The sequence below is a fragment of the Mesocricetus auratus genome, unplaced genomic scaffold, assembly GCF_017639785.1.
Source record: "Mesocricetus auratus isolate SY011 unplaced genomic scaffold, BCM_Maur_2.0 Super-Scaffold_100007, whole genome shotgun sequence".
Classification (NCBI taxonomy): Eukaryota; Metazoa; Chordata; class Mammalia; order Rodentia; family Cricetidae; genus Mesocricetus; species Mesocricetus auratus.
Window position 1 is genome coordinate 56,014,642 of NW_024429191.1, and position 27,211 is coordinate 56,041,852.

Sequence of the window (27,211 nt, forward strand, 5' to 3'; positions counted from 1 at the left end):
TATTTATCTTCAAACATAAACTAATAATTAAAAAAATATTTTTAATTATATGTGTATATGTCTGTGAGGTGCCTGCCGAGGCAAGAGGAATCAGCTCCCCCTGGTCCTGGGATTACAGGTGTTGTGAACCACCTGATGTGGATGTTGGAAATTGAACTTAGGATTCCTGGAGTATGTGTTCTTAACTACTGAGCCATCTCTCTAGTCCTATAAACCAAGCTTTTATAACTGAGTTAATTTATATGTTAAACAATGATATATTCATCTTTAAATTAGATCCTTACCTGTAACTCATAAAATTGAATGTTAAACATTGCATACGTGTCATATATAACTTGGGTGGAGTGTGTGCTGTTTTGAATATACACATGTGAGTACGCACAAATGGAGGGCAGAGGTTGATTATGGGTATTTTCCATATTTTCTGAGATCCTCACTGAACAAAGAGCTCATCGATTCAGGTAAACTGGCTGTAACATTTTGCTGCAACGTCTAGGATGTACATTTTTAAACTTCTGTTGTTGTTCTTACAGTGCTAGGATAAAATCATGAACTTTGCACACACTAGGGAAGCACCCTACTACAGTCACTGAACTTTACTTCCAGACCCTTTTCTCAAAATACTGACTCTTAATGTGTGACTCAAGTTACTTGTAAACTTGCCATGTGTATAGCTCCAACTAGCTTTCCTTCAGCTTCTAAGCCTGGCCTCATCAATTTTACTTACTTACTTACTTATTTATTTAAAGGTAGGGTCTTACTGTGTGGCACTGGCTAGACTAGCTAGCTTCAAAGTCAGAGATCCACTGCCTCCACCTCCCAAGAACTGAGATTAAGGGCATACACTACCATATCTAGCCATTTATTTATTTACTCATTTATTTATTTGTGTTTATTTATTTAATTTTGAGACAGGGTTTCTCTGTATATCCCTGGTTGTCCTGGAACTCACTTTGTAAACCAGTCTTACACAGAGACCCACCTGCCTCTGCCTCCAGAATGCAGGAATCAAAGGTATGCACCACCACTGCTAGGCCTGAACCAATTTTTAATCATAATGCAAATGTTATTTAATAAGTTTCTTTCCTATATTATGTTAGTACCTACTGCTTCTCAAAGTTATATACATTTTCTGATCCCCTAACAGGACTCTAAATACCTGTATATTGTTTCATAAAGCTATATTAAAATCAAGTTTTGCTTATACTTTTAACATATGGTGTAAATTTCCCAATATTCTTTTTTTGGATAGGGCGGAGAATACAGTAGATGTGATAATTTTCAATGCAGGGAAGGTGATATAGTCCTTAAAAAATATGTATATGTGTATATGTCAGGCACGTGTGGGTACTCAAGCAGGTCAGAAAAGGGTGTTGATTCCCCTGAAGCTGAAGTTAAGGACAGCTGTGAGACATGTGGCAGGCATGAGGGGCTCTTTGATTAAGTTGTATGAAATGATTAAGCTTATATTCTACTTTGTAAGTGTGACTAATAAAGTGAAATTGACAACAAAACATCACAGAAGATTTCACGTAACAAGAATATTAAAAATTGTACCTGACACCATATATAGATACTGATTTATAAATAGTATGAATAGAATGGGCTAATGGGCTAATCTGAAATTCTCTATTTCTTATCTCAAACATTCATTGAGGTACATAGGGTGTGTGTGTGTGTGTGTGTGTGTGTGTGTGTGTGTGTGTGTGTCTGTGTGTCTGTGTGTGTGTCTGTGTGTGTGTCTGTGTGTGTGTCTGTGTGTGTATGTGGACTCATCATTTTGGATAGTCTGGCTAGCCATCCTGCTCTGGTAATTCTCTTGTGCTGGGTTTATAGGCAGGCTGCTATGCTCTGGTCCTCAGGCTTTTAAGTGCAAGTACTTTACCCCCTGAGCCATTTCTTTTTCATTCTGTTACATAAGTTTGAGTAAGACTTCTAAAACAAAACAAACAAACAAAAAAATCACAACTTTAGAAACCTCAGGATAATAAAACTCTAGATTACATGAATGATCCATTATGAGATGATGACATTCAAGTATCAGAGAATGATTCTATGACCACCAGCTCCCAGAACTACTACTTGAAATTAAAATACATCCAATTTTCAGGTTCACAATGTACAGATTCATGAACAAAACTAGTAAGAGAAAAATCATAGCCAGTTTTGTTTTTTAAACAGAAAGCTTTAAAAAAACAAAAACAAAAACCTGTAAATGCTACCAGGAAGTGGTGATGCGCACCTTTAGTCCCAGCACTTGGAAGGCAGAAGGCAGGTGGATCTATGTGAGTTTGAGACCAGCCTGGTCTGTACAACAAGTGCCAAGACAGGCTCCAAAATTACACAGAGAAACCCTGTCTCGAAAAACCAAACCAACCAAACAAACAAACATAAATGCTTCTCTTTCCTGGATCAATTTATTTAGTTCCCAGGGGCAGACACTTTAAACATAAAAATGCAAATCTAGATAATTCAGAGATGGACACAGTCTAAGAGAAATTAATAATATTAATCACCTCTTTTTCCATAGCAGCTTGGTGTTTCTTGATAAGTTTCTCCATTTCTGCAGCAAAATTGTTACGCTGAGTTTCAAGATCTTTGTCTAATCTGAGACGGTGTTCATCCATCTCTGACTTTAGTTTATTTTCTAGAGTCATCAGCTGCTTTTGATGCTGCCGCCTCATCCTCTTGTAACCAGACATCTGTTCTCTAAGTTCAGAATCCTGCTCGTGCTCTTGCATCTGTCTTGTAACCTAGACACAAATTCAGAAAAAAAGACAAGAAAGCAAAACATTTTTCTTTCACAAGCATTTAGAAAGCTGGGCATGGTAACACAGGCCTGTAATCCTAGCATTTGTTTGGCAGAGAAAAGGAATCGACAAGAGCTCAAGCCTAGACTGGTAGTACTACTATACATAATGAGTCTAAGGCCAAGCCAAGCCCCTGACTCTACTAAACAAATAATAATGATAAAGCATTTAGAACATTACTATTACTTAAGGAGGTATTTAACTTAAAAAATTCCATTATAGTTCACAATTAAATTTTTAGATTTTTTAAAAAAGATAGTGGTTAAGGGCGCTGGCAGCTCTTCCAGAAGAACCTAAGATCAATTCCCAGCACCCCACATGGCAGCTCACAACTCTTCATCTCCAGGGGACCCGAAACCAGAAAAAAGAAAGAAAAGCATAGTTGATTCTAAAACTTATATGAAACCATACAGTATCTAGATTAGGAAAATAATACAGGAAAATGAGCATTATACTAGTCAAGACAGGACAGAACTAGTATAAGGCTAAACAAGCAGATCAAGAAACAAAATAAATCGGGATTACTGGCACATGCCTTTAATCCCAGCACTTGGGAGGCAGGGGTAGGTGGATCTTTGAGTACGAGGACAGTCTGGTCTATGGAGAGTTCCACGACAGCCAGGGCTACACACAGAAAATCTGTCTTAAAACAACCACCACCACAACAAAAACCCAAAACAAAACAACAAGGAGAATATGGTGGCACACACCTATGACCTCAGCACTTAGAGGCCAGCCTGGAGAGTTCCAGTATAGCCAGGACTACAGAGAGAAACTGTCTCAAATAACTGAAAAAAAAAAGATAAAGAAAGGAGGGAGGGAGGGAGAGAGGGGACTAACTAAATTAGAAACACCTGTAGAGAAAGGTATACGCTGAAAGCCTCAAATACTTGGAAAAAATCTGAAGTGGAAGATCACTTATACTAAAGAGTTTAGTCTAGCCCAGGCAAAAGACTGAATCACCATCCCAAAAAAGTAATGAACAACAAAAAACAAAACAGGGAAAAATGCACAAGATGGAACTTGAATGATAGTTGTAAGCTGTCAAGTGGTTGCTGGGAATTGAATCGTGGTCCTCTTAAATATTGAGCCATCTATCTCTGCAGCTTCAAGAAATGTGGTTTTTAACAAACTATAAAAACAAGTGGTTCTCAATGTAGAAAAAAAATTAACCTGACTCTCTTTATCACCATTTCACATTTTAAAAAATTATAGAAAAAGGGATGCTGAATAAGCAAGAGAAACTAAATTCCAGAATCCATGGTGGTGTATTCGTATAATCTGAGTGCTAAGGCAGCAAAGGTAGGTGGATCTTGAAATTTCTTAGCCCCCCAGTCTGGTCAAATTGACAAACTCCAAGTTCCAATGATAGAGGCTGCTTCAAAAACACAAAGAAACCCAAAAAATCATCCGAGGTAAATATAAAATCTACAACTGCAAAGCAAAGCAAAACTTTCTGTATGATCTATTGTTTTAGAATCCTTTATTTTTCAAGATTCATTTTAATCAAAAATACCCTAGTTTATGAGTGAGTGTTCTGCCTGCATATATGTGTGTGCCAATGATTCAGTGCTCCAAAAGGCCAGAAGGGGTGTTCTGTCATCTTTCCAATCCCTATTTTAACTCTTTAAAATTATGTGTGTGGGGAGGGGGAATGTGTATGCTAGTGTAGGTGTTCAAAGAGACCAGAGGTGTGATCAAGCGTTAGTCAGTTGTGAGCTGCCTGACAAAGTGCTGGGAACTAAACTTGAGTCTTCTGCAAGGTCAGTACACACTCCTGCACTACTCTCCCCCTCCCTCCTTGAACTAGCTTTGTAGACTATGCTGGTCTTAAACTCTCAAGACCTACTTGCTGAATGCCAGGATTAAAGGCATGAACCACAGTTAGCTACTTTCAAAATCTTTGACAATTTTTGATATTTTTTAACAGTGGGGATCTTCAGAGGAAGAGTAAGACTATCAAGGCAAGCATGCTTATGACTGTGGTCAGTATCCAGTATCCAAAGACGTTAGAACTCAGAGAAGTAGACAAGCTTAGCAGTGAAGATCTGCAAGCATGGCCAGAATAGGGTTTTAAATGTCTCATAATATATTAGTAATATAAAATAATTCATATTCTTTGTTTTTTTGGGAAATGAATAAAATATTTAGGGCATATTAATGCAATCAACTACATTTTCAAACAGTTCCCTCTTTCTTGGCTACCCTAACCATGTATCTTTTCCTTATTGTTACTTCTTACCTTTCCTGATCTTTTTTGGGGGACTGGGGGGTCAAGACAGGGTTTCTCTGTGTAGCCCTGGCTAACCTAGAACTCAAAGATATCGGCTTGTCTCTGCTTCCCAAGTGCTGGGATTAATGGTATATGCTACACCACTAGGCATTTCTTTCATCTCCCTTTTTGAGGCAGGGTCTCATTATGTAACTTTGGTTGGCTTGGAATTCTTTGTATAGGCCAGGCTTGCTTTGAACTCAGAGATCTACCTGCCTCTGTCTCCTGGGTGCTGGGATTAAGTTTGTGTTAACACATCTAAAATGTTAATTTTGTATGGCAATACACTGATTCTCTTCTCCTGTGCCTAAAACCTAACAACTTTAAATAATCAAACTATGTCACAAATGCTTCTTTTATACCACTAATCAAAACTAATTTAAAGCAAGCATGGTGGCATATGTACTCCTTTAGTTCCAGCATTCATCAGGCAGAGGCAGGTGGACCTCAGTGAGTTATAGTCCAGCCTGATCTACAAAGTAAGATGCTGTTTCAAAAAAACAAAAAATATTCAAATTTATCTGAATGGCTGTTTAGTATTTTGTAATTCTCTTAAGTATTCTAAAATATTTACTACATGAACAAATATCTCAAAGACATCACTAGTTTAATATTTCTTAGAGTGCTTTCTTCTAATAGGGAAATTAAATGTTGGATGTGTAAATTCTAAACACAGAAATAAAGAAAGTTAAATATATTTGAGTCCATATTACCAGCATAACAAAGAAACAGGTGAATACATACTAGTGATGCTGTTCGTATAGTTGCAAAGTGTTCTCTATTACGATAATGTGATTTGTGACGAGACCCTTGAGGTGGAGACTGTGGATCTGATGCTCTTGTTCTAGGATCTCCTTCTTCTCTGTAATTTTCCTCCTCCTTAAAAAAGAGACAGAGAAAATATTTTGTAAGGTGAAACATTTTTTGAGGTTTCCAGTTAAAAAACTAAAGATAATATTAATCAATAATCTCAAATAAAAACAATTTTACAAAGCAGAAAGAGAAACCAGAAATACTATTGTTATTTTCCCTTTTTTTCCCTCCCCCGAGATAGGGTTTCTCTGTTTTAGAGCCTATCCTGGCACTTGCTCTGTAGACCAGGCTGGCCTTTAATCCCAGCACTCGGGAGGCAGAGGCAGGCGGATCTCTGTGAGTTCGAGGCCGGGCTGGACCGACAGCCTCCAAAACAATATAGAGAAACCCTGTCTCATAAAACAAAAACAAAAGCAAACAAAAAAAAAAAAAAAAAAAAAAGAACTAAACTTTTGATCTGTAAACCAGCCCCAATTAGATGTTTTCCTTTATAAGAAGTGCCTTGGTGTCTCTTTACAGCAATAAAATCCTAAATACACACACACACACACACACACACACACACACACACACACACACACACACACACACACACTATATTTTCCTTATCCACTTATCTGTTCCCACTTTTTTTTTTTTTTTTTTTTTTTTTTTTTGGTTTTTCGAGACAGGGTTTCTCTGTATTATTTTGGAGGTTGTCCTGGAACTAGCTCTTATAGACCACGCTGGCCTTGAATTCACAGAGATCCTCCTCCTGCTTCTGACTCCCAAGTGCTGGAATTAAAGGCGTGTGCCACCACTGCCCATCTGTTCCCACTTTTTAATAATTGTGCCTAATAACTTCTAGATAATACCAGAAGCTGTAAAGCTAAAAAGATCATTCTTAGTTGCAGGGCCAGGAGGACTGCTGTGAGTTTAAGATCAGTCAATGCTATGCAAAAAAACTCAGTCTTTAAAAGATGGAAAAACTAAGAACATGTTTCCCCCCCCTCCCTCTTTTCAATTAAGATTTTCCTTGTGCAACAGCTCTAGTGGTCCTAGAACTTGCTCTTAGAACAGCCTTGCCTCAAACTTACCTGCCTCTGCCTCCAGAGTGCTAGGAGTAAAGGTTTGACAGAATATTTCTATATTAAGTTCTCCTGCCAAGAATTATCACACTTGTCTTTTTCCCTAGTGTTGAGACCCGAATCCAAGTTGACCAGCCTGCTCTGAATTGAACTCAGGATCACATGTATGCTAGGCAAGCATTCTATCACTATGTTGCACAGTCATTACTACAAAAGTTGTTACTAGTTCATTATTTATAATCAACTCTCTCATTTTCTAATTGCAACTATTCATAAATTTCAAATATATACTCTTGCTACTTTCAAATTTTCTAATCAAAGGTTATGTGGTGTATCTGTATTTTTATTCTACAATAGTTTCATTATCATCTTGTATTTAATAACAGTTTTATCCAAATTCAGGTAACAGATCAAAAATTCAGGTCATTGCTTTGGAGAACAAAAATGATCTAAAGTTTGTTTGTTTGGGCATGGGGTGGGAATGGAGATGTTTGTCCTCTAAATTTATTTATTTAAAAAAATTTTGGGGGGTTTTATGAGACAGGGTTTCTCTGTAGTTTTTGGAACTCACTCTGTAGACCAGGCTGGTCTTGAACTCACAGAGATCCGCCTGCCTCTGCCTACCAAGCGCTAGGATTAAAGGCGTGTGCTGCCACCCCTGCCACCACCCGGCCCAACCCTGACTTTTAAAGGCAAACAATTATCTGTACATTTTGAATGCAGGTGTTTATAGGGTCCAGAATAGGGCATTATACCCTTGGAACTGGAATTATACATAACTGTCACACACCTACTTGTTGTGAATGCTGAGATCAAACCTAAGTGCTCTGGAAAGGCAAAATATAACATATGATCTTAACCACTGAGCCAGCTCTCCAGCACACCAAAAGTGTTTTTTTTTTCCTTTTTTTTCCTTCTTTTTTAAGAGTAATGGCAGCACACAGGATCATATGTAGCACTGGATGGCTTCAAATTTACTATATAGCTGCCATCTACTATAAGCAGCCCTTGAATTCCTGGTCCTTCTAAGTGCTGGGATTCTGATGTGCTACCACATCCAGATTCCAAACTTCTTCAACTTCAAAGAAAATCTCTTGAAGAAAACGATGGGTCAAAGTTGAGGTCTTTTGTTTTTTTCCTACCCCAGAGAAATGCAAATACTTACAGGTTTTAAGTGGATAACAGAACTGTTAGACATCACTGTATGGTCTCCCTCCATCATGTCTAGCTCACTCTTGTCATCTGAGGCATCTGGAAGACTGTTAACACTGCTGCTTTGGCTGCTGGCACTGATAGACATACTGGGAATGGACTGATTACTTCCAACACTATTCACTGTTCCTGTCCGGCCAACACCATGCTCTTGTTCCTAAAGGAAAAGAGCATTAAATTAAAATACCTAAATTTTTTCCCAATTATACATTAAAGAAGAAGAGAGGCCTGATGAACACAAACAGGTTTCTTTAGTAAGTAAATAAAAAACAAACAAACCAATTAATAAATAAAAGGGTTGGGTAGAAAGTATATAACAGCAAGATTTTTTTTTTCCCTTAGCTCAGGACCAAAACTAGGGCCCTACTGAGCTAAATCCCAGACCCCTACATTAACAAGATTAAAGATCTTTGTTTATAACTAGAATTTCAGAGAATCAATGGTAAGAGCACAGTATATTGGGACCAGTGATATAAAAAAGTATGCTTGATTGGACAAGGAGCATATGCAATCAATAAGTCTAACTAAAATTTGTGTTATTGTGGGGAATTATACCTCTTCTTCTTCCTGTGCTTCTACTGCTGGTCCATTATGTGCCTCCTGGAAAAGGAGTTTCTTCATCTTGCGATACTGCAGATTGTCCAGTTCTCTTACTGCATCCTTTGTCCTTTGAATAAGATCTATTAACACTGTTTCTGGGCGCTCTCGAAGAACAAACATGTGCTGCAAGGGTAGAAAATAAAATAGGTTACTTTTTTCCCAATTAGTTCAAATTTCTTTCTCACAATCTATAGTTGTTACCCTATAGTACACAATTCATACAATCTATAGTTATCTAATTCTATTACATCTATGACTTGATACTTAGAAGTAGTCATTTCTACATTCAACTTGTGCCTACATAAATACACTTGAATAAAATTCTCACCATGATACATTTAGTTGGTCAATGAAAATACAGTTGAAATCATCAAGGCATATAAATTCTAAGAAAATCCATGACTGATTATAAGCTATGCTTGATTTAAGTAGGAAACTTTACTGACAGTAAATTAATAATCAGAACCTAGACATTATGGATTTCTTTTTCTTGAGACAGAGTTTCACTATGATAGTCAATGCTGGTTTTGAACTTGTTATCCTCTTAGTGCTGAAATACAGGCATAAACAGCCATGCTCAGACTATCAAAATGTGTTCCTAGTGTGAATGTACAATTGGTCAGGCTTTTATTTATGAGACCATAGGTGAGCTTACTCCCTAGAAGTACAAAAGTAGTATAGAATTTTTTTTACTATTTTTCTATATATTCTGATTATAAATAATATTATCATATGTGTATTTGTTGTAGTTAAATTTAGCTGACACTTTAGAGTGAAAAAAATCTACCTGTTTCAAAATTCTGAAACACTAATATAAAAATAGTTCGTATAAATCTTGTGGAAATAACTCCTAGTTACAGTCAAGTTCTCATTATTTCCTAGTCATCATGCTTTCTTTCTTTCTCTCTTTCTCGCATTCATTCATTCATTCATTCTGTTCTGAGACAGGGTTTCTCTATATAGTTCTGGCTGTCCTGAAACTTACTCTGCAAACCAGGTTGGCCTCAAGCTCAGAGAACCACCTGCCTCTGCCTCCTGAGCACTACCACTGCCTGGTAATGTTTTTCATTTTTATTTTATGCATATGAGTATTTTGTCTATATGTGTCTTGTGCAGCAGGTGCATACAGTACTCTCAGAGGACAGAAGAGGTACTCTAGTTGTGGGTGCTGGGAATCAATTCCAGGGTCCTCTAGAAGCAGTCAATGCTCTTAAGCACTGAGCCATTTCTTCAGATCCTAATCAAGATATTTTAAGAGAGATGGGGATGTAGTATTCACCTAGGATTCACAATGTCTTTAATTAAATCCTAGTTCCCCATAAACAACGTATAGCAGAGAACACAGTACTTGAGATGTAAGATCAGCAGTTTAGAGATCATTCTCAATTACACAGCAAAAGTTCAAGGCCAGCCTAGGATACATGAGATCCTGCTCAAAAACAAGATGCTTTAAGAACCATATTAAACAGACTGTGGTGGTGCACACTTTTAACCCCTGCACTGGGGAGGCAGACAGGAGGAGCTTTGAAAATTCAAGGCCAGCCTGGTCTATATTTTGAATTCCAAGCCAGTCAAGGCATGATGAGACCTTGGGTCAAAATAAATAATACAGGAAAACACTACATTAAAAATCAATAAAAACTATTATACTATTACCAGTATTAATTAAATGGTAAAAACTCAAACGAAACACTTTTTTGAGAATGGCCAGTTAAATATAATAGAGTGTGTGTGTGTGTGTGTGTGTGTGTGTGTGTGTGTGTGTGTGTGTGTGTGTGTTTCCCTATGTAGCTTTGGAGGCTGTCCTGGAACTAGCTCTGTAGACCAGGCTGGCCTTGAACTCACATAGATCTGCCTGCCTCTGCCTCCCAAGTGCTGGGATTAAAGGCGTGCGCCACCAACGCCGGCAAAATATTTTTTTTTTTGTTTTGTTTTTTGAGACAGGGTTTCTCTGTAGCTTTGGAGGCTGTCCTGGAACTCACTTTGTAGACCAGGCTGGCCTTGAACTCACAGAGATCCGCCTGCCTCTGCCTCCCGAGTGCTGGGATTAAAGGCGTGCGCCACCAACGCCTGGCTTAGAGTGTATATTTTAAAATATAATACTGTAAATGAAATTTTTGTGAGAAAGGAGTATGCATGAGCGTGGTGCACACATATCTATGTGGAGGTCAGAAGACAGCCAGTTTGAGAGTCAGTTCTCTCCTACAATATAGGTTCCAAAGACAGAACTCAGGTCTTCAGGCTTGGTGGCAAGTGCTCATCTTGTCAATCTACACAGTTTTTATATTTCATTGTTAAATGAGATAATTTGGATGCTAGCATCCACAACAAGCTGAAGTGCCTACAAATGGAGGCACAATAGGGCTTGCTAGCTTATAGCCTAGCTGAGATCCTGCCTCAGAAGAATCTCCCCTCCCTCTCTCTCACTTTAAAAAATACAGTATCTAAGGCAAGTTACCAGGGCCAGGGGCGTGGCTTGATTGGGAAAATGCCCGACTACTAGTCTCAAGTCTTGAGTTCAAAACCCAGAATCACAGACATAAGTTTCAAGAGTAATAATATAGAAATATTAGTATTTTTAGCTAGTGGGTTGTTCGTGCAATCACTTAGGAGGCAGAATCAGGGGGATCTCTGTGAATTCAAGGCCAGGTCTATATAGTAATTTTCAGGACAGTCACAGCTACTCAAAAAACAAAAACAAAAAACTAAACAAACAAAAAAGGCTGGGAAAAATAGTTGAATGGTAACAGTACACGCTTAACATTTAGTCCTATTTGAGTGCCAGCACTGGGGACAGGGGAATGGCGGGGAGTGGGGACAGGACAACAAAAACTTTTAAATTATTGTTTTTAAACAATGAAGCCTTTATTACCCATGTTTATTATTTACGGGAGGGGGCACAACATAAACACATATGCTTAAACCAGTTCTCTCCTTTCACCATGTGGATTTCAGGAATTCAATGCAGGTTGTTAGCTTTGGAAACAAGTGCCATTACTGAGCTATCTTACTGGCCCCAAATTTAGTATTTTAATAAAAATTAATATAGTCAATCCTGATTGAGAAATAAACAACAAAGCATTTCAAAATCCTTAAAGGTTAAAAACAGTTTTACAAACTGACCTTTAAAAGTTCCTCTGATGTAGGGCGATCTTGAGGAATTTTCTGGAGGCAAGAATCTACAAAGTTGCGAAAATAATCAGACCTATTGTAAAGAAAGTATCAAGTGAAAAAATTGCTATTTCCTTTAAAAAACACATCCAAAAGAGAACAAGCCTGCTCAGGGGAGGAAAAATGGAAAATAAATGGTAATATAATTTCATCTATTCAAAGTGATCTAAAGCAACCAATGATTCTTTTAGCATTTCCCAAAAATAGATTTACAGAGATCATTTAAAAATCCTAAGATGGGGGTATAGTGCCATGGTATATATTTGGCTAGGGAAAAAAAAAATCCTGTTCTACATATTTACCTATCAGAAATCACTCAATATTGAGTCAAAAGGAAGAAGGGCCATGCAGAGTTCCTCCTCATTCACATATGCTTTCCCACACTCTTTCCCTTTCTTTAGGTATCTTATTGAACTTTGGATTGCTTCCAATAGAACGTGTTTTAGGACATAACTCTTATTCCCTCTTAAGTAGAGCATTTTGTTGTTGTTCTTTTTTTCAAAATAGGTCTTTTCTGTGTAGTCCTAGAACTCACTCTGCAGACCACAGAGGAAAAGACCATTTTTAAACACCTGAGCAATTGCTGCTCCTCACCAAAAAGACTTCCTTAAATAAAGACACATTTTTTTTTTTTTTTGGTTTTTCGAGACAGGGTTTCTCTGTGGCTTTGGAGGCTGTCCTGGAACTCACTTTGTAAACCAGGCTGACCTCGAACTCACAGAGATCTGCTTGCCTTTGCCTCCCAAGTGCTGGGATTAAAGGCGTGCGCCACCAACGCCCGGCCAAGACACATTTTTAAAATACTAAAAGCCTATAATGTATTATTCATGGGAGCTCAGTGATCACCCAATAAATAATTACTCCATCAATGTTTAGCTCCAATATTAAAAGGGTAACACTTTTTTTTGTTGTTGTCATTTGTTTTTTGAGATAGGGTTTCACACTATAGCTCAGGCTGGACCTGAACTTGGAGCAATCCTTCTGCCTAATCCTCCTATAGGCTGAGATCATTAGACTTGTTTTTCATTGCACAATTGGTCACAAGTAAGCATTTACCTTACCTCCTCTTAGGAGAGACCTCAGGCAATGGGCTTTTATATAACGTTGGAGGTATTTAGAGGCTATGAAAACTTTCAGAGATGGAATAATACATTTTGCATTATGAAATGAATGAAGATGAAACTTTAGGGCAAAGAAATGTAATGTTGACAAGGGATAGAATAGTCATGGTTAATACTATCAACTGGACAGAATTTAGACTCACCATGGAAACACACCTCTGAGTGGGTCTATGAGGGTGCTTCCGAAAGGTTAAACTGAGGAAGACCCACTCTGAATTAAGATGGCACCATCTTATGGGCTGAAGTCCCAGACTAAATATATAGGTCAAAGCAAGCAGGCTGCAGGATTCATCTCTTTCCAGTTCTTCACTGAAGACACAATATATCAAGTTCCTACCACCATACCTCCCCTATCATGATGGACTATATCCTCAAACTGTGATCCCAAATAAACTCTTAATTCTTTAAGTTGCCTTTTGTTAGGTAAATCGTTACAGAAATGAGAAATGTAACTAATGCAGAATTTTTTCAATACATAACAATTCTAGTCTAAGCTTGTAAATCTCTTCTCCATATACAACTTTATATGAAGTTTTATCAAATTAAAGACCATACACCAGAAGAAAATCAGAGCAATGAGTATAAGAAAGTTAGCGAAAGTGTTTCCAGGGTTTTAAATAACCTAAAAATTTTGAATCAAACCATTTTACCTATGTCTTATACAATATAAATGATAATCTATTTTTCAAACAATGATCACAACAGGTTACAACAAGCTATGTATTTTAGCTATAAAAATTAATGCTTACAAATGCTATTAAATTATTAGGGCTAATATGTGCTCCTAAAATTTAATGAAAAAGTAAACCTACTTTCTTTTCAGGTAGTACATTTACTTACATAACATTAAGCCATCTTGATAATGGTTTATATTTTATCAATATTTACAAAATTTTCAAAATGTTAATCAATATCTTGTGGGAATACTCACCATTCATTAGACTGTAGTGTAGGGGATTCATTTTGGGCTATGTGATATAAGGCACTCATTGCATTCATATTAAATAAAGGAGGCTTCCTCTCCGCTATAAAAGAGAGGAAACTTTTCTGTTAAAATGCAAATATATAAGAATAATAAAACGTTGATCAAGTTTTTAAGAACATATTTTGAAAACAACCCTAATGTTAACAAAAAATTGTTGTAAAAAGACACCCCCCCTTGAGACAGGATTTCTAGGTAACAGTCCTGGGACTTGATTTGTAGACCAGGCTGGCGTTGAACTCACCGGGATCCACTAGCCTCTACCTCCCAAATGCTGGGACTACAAAGAACTTTTTAAAAAATATTTATCTATTTATTTTATGTATATGAGTGACCTGTCTTCATGCACACCAGAAGACAGAATCAGACAGACCCCATTACAGATGGCTGTGAGTCACCATGTGGTTGCAGGGAACTGAACTCAGGACCTCTGGAAGAGCAGTGACCTTAACTGCTGTGCCATTTATTCAGCACATACAAAGAACTTTTTAAGGAGAATCAATTGAGATAAACTACTTGCTCTGATGGCCCAACATCCCTAAACACTTCAATATACAATAACATTTTTATTAAAAAACACATGCTATGCATTAAATTATACCACCTAAATGGTGTTAAAAGTCACCTGAGCCGGGCGTTGGTGGGGCACGCCTTAATCCCAGCATTCAGGAGGCAGAGGCAGGTGGATCTCTGTGAGTTTGAGACCATCCTGATCTACAAGAGCTAGTTCCAGGACAGCCTCCAAAGCCACAGAAAAACCCTGTCTCAAAAAACAAAAAACAAACAAACAAAAAAAAGCCACCTGAGACCAAACCCCAATAACTTTTAGTTCCAAAACCACAATAATGCCATATGTAGCTTTAATCATTTGTGCCTGTCAAAGGAATAAATCCATCATACTGAGTCCTCAAATTTAGACAGAAAACTATTCATATATTCATACTATTTTTTTTGAGGGGTGCCCATGGCTATATATGCCTTTGCATATGGATTGGTGTCTACCTGTATTGTCTTAACACAGGTCTTTTTTTTTTTTTTTCCTGGACAGGGTTTCTCTGTGTATCTTTGGAGCCTGTAGACCAGGTTGGCCTTAAACTCACAGAGATCTGTCTGCCTCTGCACCCCAAATATCAGGAATAAAGGTGTGAGCCGCCGCCGCCGCCGCCACCACCACCACCACCACCACCACCACCACCATCCCCCAGCTTTTTCCCCCTCTTCAAAAAAGGGTTTCTTTGTGTAGCATTGGCTGTACTGGAACTAGCTTTGGATACCAGGCTGGCCGGCTGGCCTCAAACTCAGAGATCCACCTGTCTCTGTTGAGCTTAAAGGTGCATTCCACCACCACCTGGCAACATGGGGTCTTTTATGAACTAGAAACCTGACTGGCTAGTTTGGCTGGCTAGCAAGTTCTAGGCACTTGTCTGTCACTCTCAGTGCTAGGAGTACAGCCATCCCCAGATATTGACATGATGGGTGCTACAGATTTACACTTGGGTCATGTTTATAAAGCAATTGCTCGTATCCACAGAGTCACCTTCCAAAGCTCTCTATTTTCGTTGCTACTTTTAAATTCCCTGTTTCTGTCTGTATAGGGGCATGTGTACAAGTAGGGATATCCATAGAAATCAGAAGAGGGTGTCAGATCTCCTAGTGCAGTAAGAGCTCTTAACTGCTGAGGCATCTGTCTAGTCCCTACATAATCTTTTAATAATCAATAGTAATTTTTACTTCTCATTCAAAGCCCCTACCTAGCCGGGCGGTGGTGGCGCATGCCTTTAATCCCAGCACTCGGGAGGCAGAGGCAGGCGGATCTCTGTGAGTTCGAGGCCTGGCTGGACCAACAGCCTCCAAAACAATACAGAGAAACCCTGTCTCATAAAACAAACAAACAAAAAAAAAAAAAACAAAAACAAAAACAAAAACAAAAAAAAACAAAGCCCCTACCTTTGATCTTAATTTTTAGACAAGATCTCATGCTATAGTCCAAGTTATCCTGTAATTCACTATGTGGCCGACCTGACTCCAAACCATGGTGATTCACCTACCTTCAGCTTCCCAAGCCTTGAGATCATAAATGTGATCTATCACACCTGCCTTCTCTCATTTCTAATATTAGACATTTGTATCTTCTTTTTTTTTAACCAAAATGGAAAAAGGGTTATCAATTTTAATGATCTTCGTAAACAATTAGATTTTTAGTTTCAATGTTTTTTTATTTTTTCAATTTTCTGCTTAACTAAATTTTTATTTTGATCTTTATTATTCTATCTGTTTATCCTGAGTTCAGATTATTCCCTTTTCTACTTTCTAAAAGTTTGGGGTGATGGCTAAGGGAGTAGAAGTATTTGCCACCATGCCTAATAATCTGAGATCAATCCCCAAAACCCACATGATGGGAGGACAGAAAAGATTGATATTTTTGATATCAGAAGAGGGTGTCAAGTCCCCTGGCACTGGAGTTACAGGCAGTTAGTTGTAAGACACCTGAAGTCAATGCTAGAAATTGAAGTCTGGTTCTCTGCAAAATCAGCAAGGGTTCTTAACAGTCAAATCATCTCTCTGGCCCATTTTTACATAGTCTCAATTAAAGGACACATGCATAAACTTAAGAGGCACATACAACACATTTCTTTCCACACCATTATTAAAAATAATATCCAAGTGTGGCAGTACACGCCTTTAATCCCAGCACTTGGGAGACAGTCAGGCAGCCTCCAAGACAGCCAGGACTATACAAAATCCTGTCTCAAAATATCGAAATGAAGTGGGGAGGGAGGGAGGGAGGGAGGGAGGGAGGGAGGGAGGGAGGGAGGGAGGGAGGGAAGGAGGGAAGGAAGGAAGGAAGGAAGGAAGGAAGGAAGGAAGGAAGGAAGGACTATTATAAGGAAAGAGGAAAGGATTACTGAAGATATTTGGAATGAATGGAAGAACAATCAATTTCTGTTACTACTGAGGTCTTCAATTAGGCAAATTCAACTAACCTCTATTCTCATCTCTTCTGGGTTTTATAGTCTAGGATAGGTTCAAACTTGCTTACGTAGCTAGGGATGACTTTGAATTTCTAATCATCCTGACTCATTCTTAGTTGTGTATGTTTCAGGGGAATCAAACCCTGAGCTTTATCACTCTAGGCAGGCAATCTACCAACAGAGAAATATCTAGTTCTTCAACTGACATGTCTTTTTTTTTGTTGTTGTTGTTGTTTTGGCCGGGCATGGTGCTTCACACCTTTAATCCCAGAATTCCAGAGGCAAAGGCAAGAAGATCTCTGTAAGTTCTAGGCCTGGTGTACAGAGGGAGTTGCAGGACACCAGTGCTGTTACACAGAGAAACTCTGTCTCAACAAACAAACAAACAAACAAACAAACAAACAAACAAACAAAAAGAAGTAACTAACATAAGAAACCATTTATGGATAGTAAATATGGTTATATTAGGTACATTCTAAGTGTTAATCATTAATTAATGTCAGACATAGATATTTAAGACCACAGTGAAAAATTATTTCAGAACTAATTTAATAGCAAATATATTTAATATAACACATACTAGGTGAATATAGAAATTATCAGATGATCAAAGCAAAAGCTTTAAATGATTTATTTTTCCCCTTAACTCAGAGGCTGAAGAGGTGGCACAATGGTTAAGAAAATTGGCTACTTTTCCAGAAGACATGAGTTCAATTCCCAGCACCCATACAGAGGTTCAGAATCTTCGGCAACTACAGCCCCAGAGAATCCAACACACTTTCTTGTGGTCTCCCTGGATACCAGCACACGAATGGAACTCAGACACACATGCAGACAAAAATACCCATACAAACAACATAACCAAGTATTTTTTCAAAAAAATTGTGATCTAAGACAAAAATCTAATTTAATAAGGTAACTGAAATAAAACACTGGATCAAAATTTAATTCAGCTAGGTGTGGTGGCTTACACTTTTAATATTAACATTCAGGAGGCAAAGGCAGATGTGTCTCTGAGAGTTTGAGGCCAGTCTAGTCTATAAATCAAGTTTTAGGCCAGCCAAGGCTACACAGTGAGATCCTATCCAAAAAAAAAAAAAAAAAAAAAAAAAAAAGGGTAAAAAACAAAAACAAAAAAAAACCATGCTTACCTAATTCAATACATGTTATTCCAAGAGACCATACATCAACTTTGCCATCATACTGTCCTTCATCCATGGCTAAAATTACTTCTGGGGCCATCCTAAAACATATAATATTCAATCAACTTAGAAGTTTGAGAATGTAAGTACCATCAACATAAATAACATTGGATTGACCTCCAGCCAATATATGTAAACATAAAAATTTTTGCAATGAGAAACAAATCAGAAGTTGTGACATGCATATTTAGCAATACTCAGAAAACATGATGCTCATTCTTACCATCTGTCATGATCATTCAACAACATTCCAAAAGAAAATCCCAAAGCAGTGCTATCTCAGAATTTCATTACAAAATTCTAATACTTGCTTGAAATATTGAAATTTACTATGGGCAACAAACACTGTCAGTTGTTTTACCTGAAATGAAAAGGAAGGCCCAAGGCCTAGACATAAAATTGTATCCTGAACTTTTAGAAACTGAACAGTCACAAATGTCTCAAGTATGCTTTTGACTTCACATGGCAGAGCAATGTATCATTGAAACAAGTCTTTCTTTTATAAAATAAGAAGGGAAATTTCAAACACACACACACAAAAAAGATGTAGTGAACCAAGCAAGGTACTAATTTTAGAATATACAAAGGTGACAGAAGTTTAAATATCGGAAAAATTATTTCCTTCAAAATTTCAGTGACAGATACATATAAAATCATTTACAGAACAGAGCAGATATTACCTAGAATTTCAATTAAAAAAAAATACCCGGGGTAGAAAGTAGAAAGGGCAGAATTAATCATGTGATAAGGTTATTGGGCTGGATGGGTAGGTGAGATGAAAGTTGTCATCATACTTCTATTTTTATGTACACCTGAAATACCTGAAGCAGAAAATTCAAAACAACAAAACCCCTCCAATTCAGCTGCCAGTCTAAGTAGCAATACAAAGTAAATCTGCTTTCATAAAACAGAAGCAAGAGATCAGGGATACACATCACCCCCAACTAAATAAGGAGTTTAAAGCCAGCCAGAGCAACAGGAGACAATGTCTCAAAAAGGAGTGGTGCTATAGCAGCAGATATGGCTCAGCAGTTGTAAGCACCTGCTGCTCTTCTGGAGGATCTCAGTTTGATTCCCAGCATCCACATCAGGATGCTCATGTGTATAATCACCTGTAACTCCAGCCCTAAGGGCTCTGGTGCCCTCTTTTGGCACAAGGGTATCCCATACATGTAGCACACATGCACAAAGACACACACTTCTCAAAGTTATTAGATATAAACATAAAGTAAAAAATATCTAAAATGATAGTATATTTTTAGGAAAATGATGCCTTAGAAAGTTATTTATCAGCATCAATACCAGATAAAACTATTCTTACCAATATGGCGTTCCCACAAAAGAATTGGCAGGGGAGGCCATGGAAGCAGATCCAAAGTCGGCAAGTTTCACCTGGCCTGGTTCTGTCAGAAGGATATTTCCTGCTTTAATATCTCTGGATTAAGGGACACAGAAAATTAGTTAACTTCTCTTCACTAGGTTGTTTTAAAAAATATTAAAACCAAAAATGTAAGACAGTAGAAAGGAAATACAAAGCAATTGAGTACTGCAATACTTTCACACTGTGATAATAAGATTAGGCAACCAAAAAAAGTAAAAATATAGTAACAATTAAGAGAATAGTTAACAAGACAAAATAAGTAGGCAACTTTATCACATTGCCTGTGTTTGAGCCTGTTTATCAGTATGAACAAGGGCTTTGAAATATAACAATAATCGTTTCGTTATTTCATAAGATTTCTAAGTATCCCTGTTAACATTTTTTTTTCTTCCAGTTTGTCTGAGATAAGGTCTCTCTTTGTAGCCCTAGTGTCCTAGAACTCATTGTGTATACCAGGCTGGCCTAAAATTCACAGAGACCCGACAGTCTCTGCCTCCAAAGTGCTAGGATTAAAGGCATGCACTAGCACCACCTGGTTTTAACCCTATCTTCCAAACTTGGTTTATATAGCAAAAGAATTACCCCATTATCAAGATCACATAGTTCTTGGTTAAATGTGAGATGAAGACTGAAGCACATGGATATTATACCATCAATGGTCCCAAATCAAGCTATTTGAATATTACAAAACAGAAACATATGTTCCACAGATGCTAGAATACATACTTAACTTTTTAAAACTCACAATAGAAAAAAAAAAAAAAAACAAGTTTGTAAGACTTACTGATTCTTGTTATAGAACATTTAATACTGAGTATAATACACTTTTATGTGTCATTTTTAAATGGAAAAGTACTCTCTCCCTGCCCATTGTGATTATGTTTGTGTGTTTGTGTATGTGGTGCTAGGGATTAAATCCTAGGCCTCTTCATAGTGAGGTATATTGGAGATGAGAAAACATATTCCAATTCTGTCACTCAACTAAAAATAACGATAATCCACTAACTCAAAATGACTGTATTACATAGTTTAATATTTACTGTCTGGATCACATAATTTTTTTAAGGCTAATATCTATCTGAAACAACAAAACTAATAGCAGTGCTAAAAACTGCATCAAATGTTTTTTGTCCATACCATAAAATCAATGGAATAAATGTGCCATTATCAGTTATCAGGAAGACAAAAGAGCCATTAAATTCATGCTCTAATCTATTTGGCTTCGCAATCTTGGGGAAATTATAGTAACAAATTAGAGCATCAATTGTCCAAGAAGAAAGACAGACTCTATGGTCCCTAATATAGCCCTTCCGGTTTGCAAATTAGGTAATTCTACAATTAGGTTCCATAAACAGAGCAACACACAGGCAAAATTAAAATTATTCTAAACAGACACATGTATACTATGTTCTTTCTAATATGTCAACAGTCTAAATAGTATTGAGTTTACATAATTCTTTTATCTAAAGTAAATAAAAAAATTCAGAGACATAATTGTAGGGGTGATAAATTCAACAAACCACTTGCTTGTCAACATATGATAGGTTTCAAATCACTTACCTATGGATCATGGTATGAGAATGTAAATAAGCTAATCCCTGGAGAGCACCATGTGTAATTGCTGCTATTTCCACTTCTTGTAATGGCTTTTTATGAACTGAGAAAAGAAATTTATTTGAAAGTAATCACAGAATATTCTTGTTTATAAAATATATATATATGGATAACAAGACAGGTTAGTGGGTAAATATGCAAGTCTAAGGATCTGAGCTCAAGGCCCTAAACCCACATAGTGGAAGGAAAGAACCAACTCCTTCAAGTCATCCTCTATCTCCCACACATGCACTGTGGTACACACGTACATAAATGCAGACAAACACATACACACATAATATAAAAATACCTATTTCTAGATGAATATACAAAATGACACACTGGTAGTTTGTTTTTTGGTCATACCCCCGACCACCCTCCCCTGTGTCTGAGCTACACAGTTAGTTCCAGGGCCTTCAAAGGCTTCATAAAAAGACCCTGCCTCAAATTTGCTTTTCTTATTTTTATCTATCTACAGTTTTCTCACACAGGGTTTCTCTGTGAAGCTCAGACTGCTCTGGAACTTACTCTGAAGACCAGGCTGGTCTCAAAATAAGAGATCCACCTGTTTCTGCCTCCTGAGTGTTAGGATTAAAGGTATGTGCCACCATTGCCTGGCTTCAAAATTAAACAACCAAAAATCAATAACCAAAGTTAGCTTACCTTCTAATAAATCTGAAGCAGAACCCAAACAATACTCCATTACTAGCTGCACGAGGAAAAAAATATAAATGCATTAAAATACATTATAAAGACTTATTCTATTTGAAATAAATATGAAGTCAAGAAAACCGTCAGAAGTAAAACAAACTCAAGCCATCTTCTACATTTACAATACAGTTATACATTCAGTAATTTGTTAAACTAAGCCAATGGTTCAGGCATGGTGACACATGCCAGTAATCACAGCACTTGGGATGCCAAGGCAGAAAATATGAGGCAACATGAACTATACAGTTCCAGGGTAGCCTAGGCTACACACTAAACTGTGTCTTAAAACTATCAAACAAAATTTAAGCCAATAATAACACTTGTCTTCTAATAATTTAACATGAAACCAATGTAAGTTGTATATTACAAACATACTTTCCTCCATAAAGTCATTTAAAATGATATGTAATTACATCTATAAATAATCCTATTCTTACAATACAGTTTCACAATTCTCCATAATAAGTGATATTTAGCCAAGGAATCATGTCATTTCAAATTTCACCAGGATGCATCACAACTTCATAAGGATCTTTGTACTTCAATATAGCAACACACATTTATGCAAAAAGGTATGTTTACTTCCATTCCCAAATAATGGTACTGCTCTTGAGATGCTGAGTTGATATTCTTTAAGTTATGAATGAACTCTGGATAAGTCTTGAAAAGTTGTTTTATCTGGTAAGAATTACAAGAATACTGTTCTTCTGCTTCCAGGATGAACTAACCTTTCAAGTCAAATGTTAAAATGTCTGAGACATTTATAAGTTATGCTAAACCAAAAGTAATTAATTTATAATAAAAGAACAAATACCAACCCATGCGGTGTGTTCCCGTAAATAGCAGCCTTTATATTCTATACTGTTGGGATGTTTTATTCTCTGTAGAAACTTGACTTCCTTAATAATATCCTGCCATTTCTATGTGGAGGGGAAAAAAAAGGGAACAGGAGGAAGAATTATTAACAGCTGATTTTACTTGGAAAGATACATAAGAAAAAACTAATTACTATATTTAAAAAGATTGGAAGAACATACAACTTTATGATGTATACTAAAAATGTCAAAATAAAGTTTAAGATAATTATACTCAGTCCACTACTTTAATTATGTAAGATATGAAACATTTAAGGACAAATTCAGTTTAATAATATTCAAAACTCAATGAGTTTTATAATCAAAGGCTAACAAGATGGCTTTGAAGTTAAAAGCACTTGTTGCTCTTCCAGAAAACCTGAGTTCAATTCTTAGTACCCACATGGCAGGTTATAACTGTCTGTAAATCCATTTTACAGTGATCCATCCTTTTCTGGCCTCTAGAGGCACCAGCACACACAGGTATACAAACATACATACATACAGGCAAATACTCATGCACATAAAAATAATCCTAAATCATAACAATCAAGCACAACAATGATATCACACATGGGTTTTCTTTCCCTCAGAAGTAGAACCTTTTTATTTTTTTTCAATAAGATTATTTCTAAATTATTAAATAAAATTAATTTTTAAAGATTTTTTAAATTATGTATACAGTGTTCTGCATGCATGTATGCCTGTAGGCCAGAAGAGGGCACCAGATTTCATTACAGATGGTTAAGGCATAAAGTGGTTGCTGGGAATTGAACTCAGGACCTAACTGTCGAGTCATTTCTCCAGTCCAATTTTATTAATTTCTTGAGCATTTCATAAAATGTATTCATCTCTGTACCTTGTACATTCCCCACATTCACCCCACCTCTCTACCCGGTCAATTTTGTGTTCCCTCTCTTGCTTTAAAACTCATCCAGCGCCAGGCGGTAGTGGCGCACGCCTTTAATCCCAGCACTCAGGAGGCAGAGGCAGGCGGATCTCTGTGAGTTCGAGGCCAGCCTGGTCTACAAAGCGAGTTCCAGGACAGCCTCCAAAGCTACAGAGAAACCCTGTCTCGAAAAACCAAAAAAAACAAAACAAAAAAACAACAAAAACAAAAAGAAAAACAACAACAACAAAAAACTCATCCAGCTTGGCGGTGGTGGCATATACCTTTAATGCCAACACTTAGGAAGCAATAATAGGTGGATGTCTGAGTTGGAGGTCAGCCTGGTCTACACAGTGAGTTTAAGGACAGTCAGGGCTACACAGAGAAACCTTGTCTTAAAAAACCAATAGAATAAAACAAACAAACAAAAGACTCATCCAGTTCAACTTGTGCTACTCAAATACTTTTGGGTGTTAGACCTACCCTAGAAAGGGTTGACCTACCAGAGGGCACACTCTTTTTCTTTCTTTCTTTCTAAAAATAATTTGTTTAACTTTATGTGCACTGGTGTGAAGGTGTCAAATCCCCTGAACCCAGAGTTACAGTTTTAAACTGCCTTGTGGGTGCTGGGGATTGAAACCAGGTCCTCTGGAAGAGCAGTCAGTACTCTTAACCACTGAGCCATCTCTCCAGACCCCAAGGGGACCACACTCTTAAAGAAAACTGACTCTACTTCCTCCAGCAGCAATCAATTGTCACCACCTCTTTTGGCCTTCCTGGGCACCAGTCACATATGTGGGGCACAGAAATATATACAGGCAAAATATCCATATACATATAGTTTTAAAAAATGCTAATGGAATACTTATGAAAGGTAACCAAAAAAAGGAGTATAATAACCATTTTCCTACAGATTCTGCTAAGATCCTTCTCTCACAAGTATCAGATAACATTTAGGGCACGTCCTTAACATAACTCTTCGTGTGTGTGTGTGTGTGTGTGTGTGTGTGTGTGTGTGTGTGTGTGTGTGTGTGTGTGTGTGTGTGTGTTTGCTGGTAATAGAAAATAGGGTCACATACATACTAGGTAAATGCTCTATCAGTTAGCTAAATTTCCAAACCTACATAAAATTACTCTTAAGAAGCAAATCAGTGAACTTTAAAAACAAAACAAAGGTCCTTAGATTCAGTCAGAAATTCTACAAGTTTAATAAATATTATATAGTGATCAATCTGTTTTGGGTTCCTGTTTTAGGTTTTTTATAAGCATTATACTAATGGGCTATATAACTAAGAGATGAAAAAGTATTAACAGAGAAATTAAGTTTGGGTTGGTTTTTTTTCTTTTTCTTGTTTTTGTTTTTTGATACAGGGTTTATCTGTGTAGCCTTGGCTATTCTGGAACTCACTCTGTAGATCAGACTGGCCTCAAACTCAGAGATCTGTCTGCTTCTGCCTCCTAAGAGTTGGGATTAAAGGTGTGTCCCACCACCACCCGGTTAAGTATTTTATACTAAGTTTAAGAACATCTATCTCTGATATTATTTTACAAGCTCTTAATCAAATACAGCAAATATATTCAATCTTTTATATAAATGTGTAACATACATTTTAAATGATAAGATTCAGAATATATATTTTATTTATTTTGTTTTTCAAGGCTCAGTTTCTCTGTAACTTTGGAGCCTGTCTTGGAACTCACTTTGTAGACCAGGCTGGTCTCAAACTCACAGAGACTCACTTGCCTCTGCCTCCCAAGTACTGCCTCCCAAGTACTGGGATTAAAGACCTACACCACTACAAATGGCAAGATTCAGAAAATCTTATGAGTTTTAAACTCAAATTTGAACATTCCACAAGGCAAACTCTTAAGATTTAGATATCCCTGTATAAGGAATAAATTGAGGGGGCTTTAGAGTTTCAGCAGTTAAGAACACTGGCTGCTCTTCCAGAGGACCTGGGTTCAATTAACAGCACCCACATGGCAGCTTACAATTGTCCGTAACTCCAGTTCCAGGGGATCTGACACCTTCACAACAATGCATATAAAATAAATAAAAGAAACCTGCAGAATATTTATTAAAATAGAAATTGCAGGACTTTACTAGATCCTAAAGATAATGCAATAATGAAATACTGGTTCAACATATGACTGATCAATAAGACTTTAGCAATTATGAAATGAGTCAATCTGTTAACCCTAAAGTTGAATAAAATTACACTTCTAAGAAATGTCAATTTTTAGATGTCAAAATGAAAAGATATGATTATAATAGTATTATCATACTCTCAGTGCAATAATCACCAAACCAAAATTTACCACAAAACAGATTAAAAACAAATAGGAACCAAGTTTTCAAAACAAATTCAGCAAGTCCACTTCTAGACATAACCAAAAGAAATTAAAGGAAAAATCTAAAAGAAATATTTATGCATTCACATTCATAGCAGTATTATTGGCAATAGCCAAAAGACTGAAGGAACCCAGGTCCATTTGTATGTTTGTATATAAATCTGAGCTATGAGTGCATGAAGGGAGAGATGTAACACATATAAATACAACAGAATAGTTCTCAGTCTCTTGAAAAGGAGGAAAATTTGGACATGTTACACTATGTATCAACACTCAGAATACTATGTGATATAGAATGCACTAGTAACAAAAGGACAAGCACTGAATGACAGGAATATCTAATCTGAAGCTCTAAAGCTTCATGGGGCAAAACTGGAACAGAAGATAACTATTATTGCAGTCTAATACAAAACAGAAAAGTTGCTTAGAACATATTGTTTTGTAATTTTTTAAAAACTCAGTTGCACAGATCTCCAGCATGAACTCTGCACATGACAACATTATGCCACAGTGTCAAAGGTTGGAATATGCTTGAAAGTGCCCCCAGTGTTCCATATATATGCTTGTTTTTCTAGACCTGGTTTCATGTCTAGCACTGGCTGTCCTGGAATTCATTTTGTAGACCAGGCTAGTCTCAAACTCACAAGAGATCTACCCACCCCTTCCCCCCTGAAGGCTGGGATTAAAGGCGTGCACCACCACAACAGGCTCAGAACCCTGTTTTTTAAGATTTATTTATTATGGATACAGTGTTCTGCCAACATGTCAGAAGAGGGCACCAGATTGAATTGCAGATGGTTGTGAGCCACCATGTGGCTACTGGGAATTGAACTCAGGACCTCTGGAAGAGCAGGCAGCACTCTTAACCTCTGAGTCATCTCTCCAGCCCCCCAGAATCCTGTATTTTAAAAATAGATTTATAACTTTATAGAATTACACAGACGAAACACAATCTAGAGATAATACTGGCAAACTAAAGCATCTAGTTCTTTTTGCTTTTTCAAAGTTTTTTAAATTAATATTCTATTTATTGTCTCATACATCTTAATTTACTTTAATATTTAGAAACCAAGATAAACACAGAATAATTATTAAACCACAGTTTAAAAAAACAAAAGGCCTAAGATACAAGTTAGGAGGCTTTTGGTATGCCACTAATGTCTTGTCTATGGCTCTAAGTAATAGCTAAATGGACCTCACCCACTTGTA

General features: G+C 37.0%; 1 protein-coding gene across 2 annotated transcripts in view; it reads right to left on the reverse strand.

Annotated features, from left to right (window-relative positions):
- Taok1 (TAO kinase 1) overlaps window positions 1-27,211 on the reverse strand; it is a 94,192-nt gene that overhangs the window by 19,729 nt on the left and 47,252 nt on the right. For both annotated transcript variants that reach the window (XM_040749192.1, XM_040749191.1), the window contains exons 4-14: window positions 22,726-22,827; window positions 21,860-21,905; window positions 21,164-21,260; window positions 19,544-19,657; window positions 18,172-18,263; window positions 13,998-14,091; window positions 11,898-11,979; window positions 8,730-8,897; window positions 8,128-8,331; window positions 5,827-5,961; window positions 2,517-2,753 (exon numbers count right to left, since the gene is read on the reverse strand). In XM_040749192.1, the coding sequence (XP_040605126.1) occupies window positions 2,517-2,753; window positions 5,827-5,961; window positions 8,128-8,331; window positions 8,730-8,897; window positions 11,898-11,979; window positions 13,998-14,091; window positions 18,172-18,263; window positions 19,544-19,657; window positions 21,164-21,260; window positions 21,860-21,905; window positions 22,726-22,827 (1,371 nt within the window). The remainder of the gene's footprint in view (window positions 1-2,516; window positions 2,754-5,826; window positions 5,962-8,127; window positions 8,332-8,729; window positions 8,898-11,897; window positions 11,980-13,997; window positions 14,092-18,171; window positions 18,264-19,543; window positions 19,658-21,163; window positions 21,261-21,859; window positions 21,906-22,725; window positions 22,828-27,211) is intronic.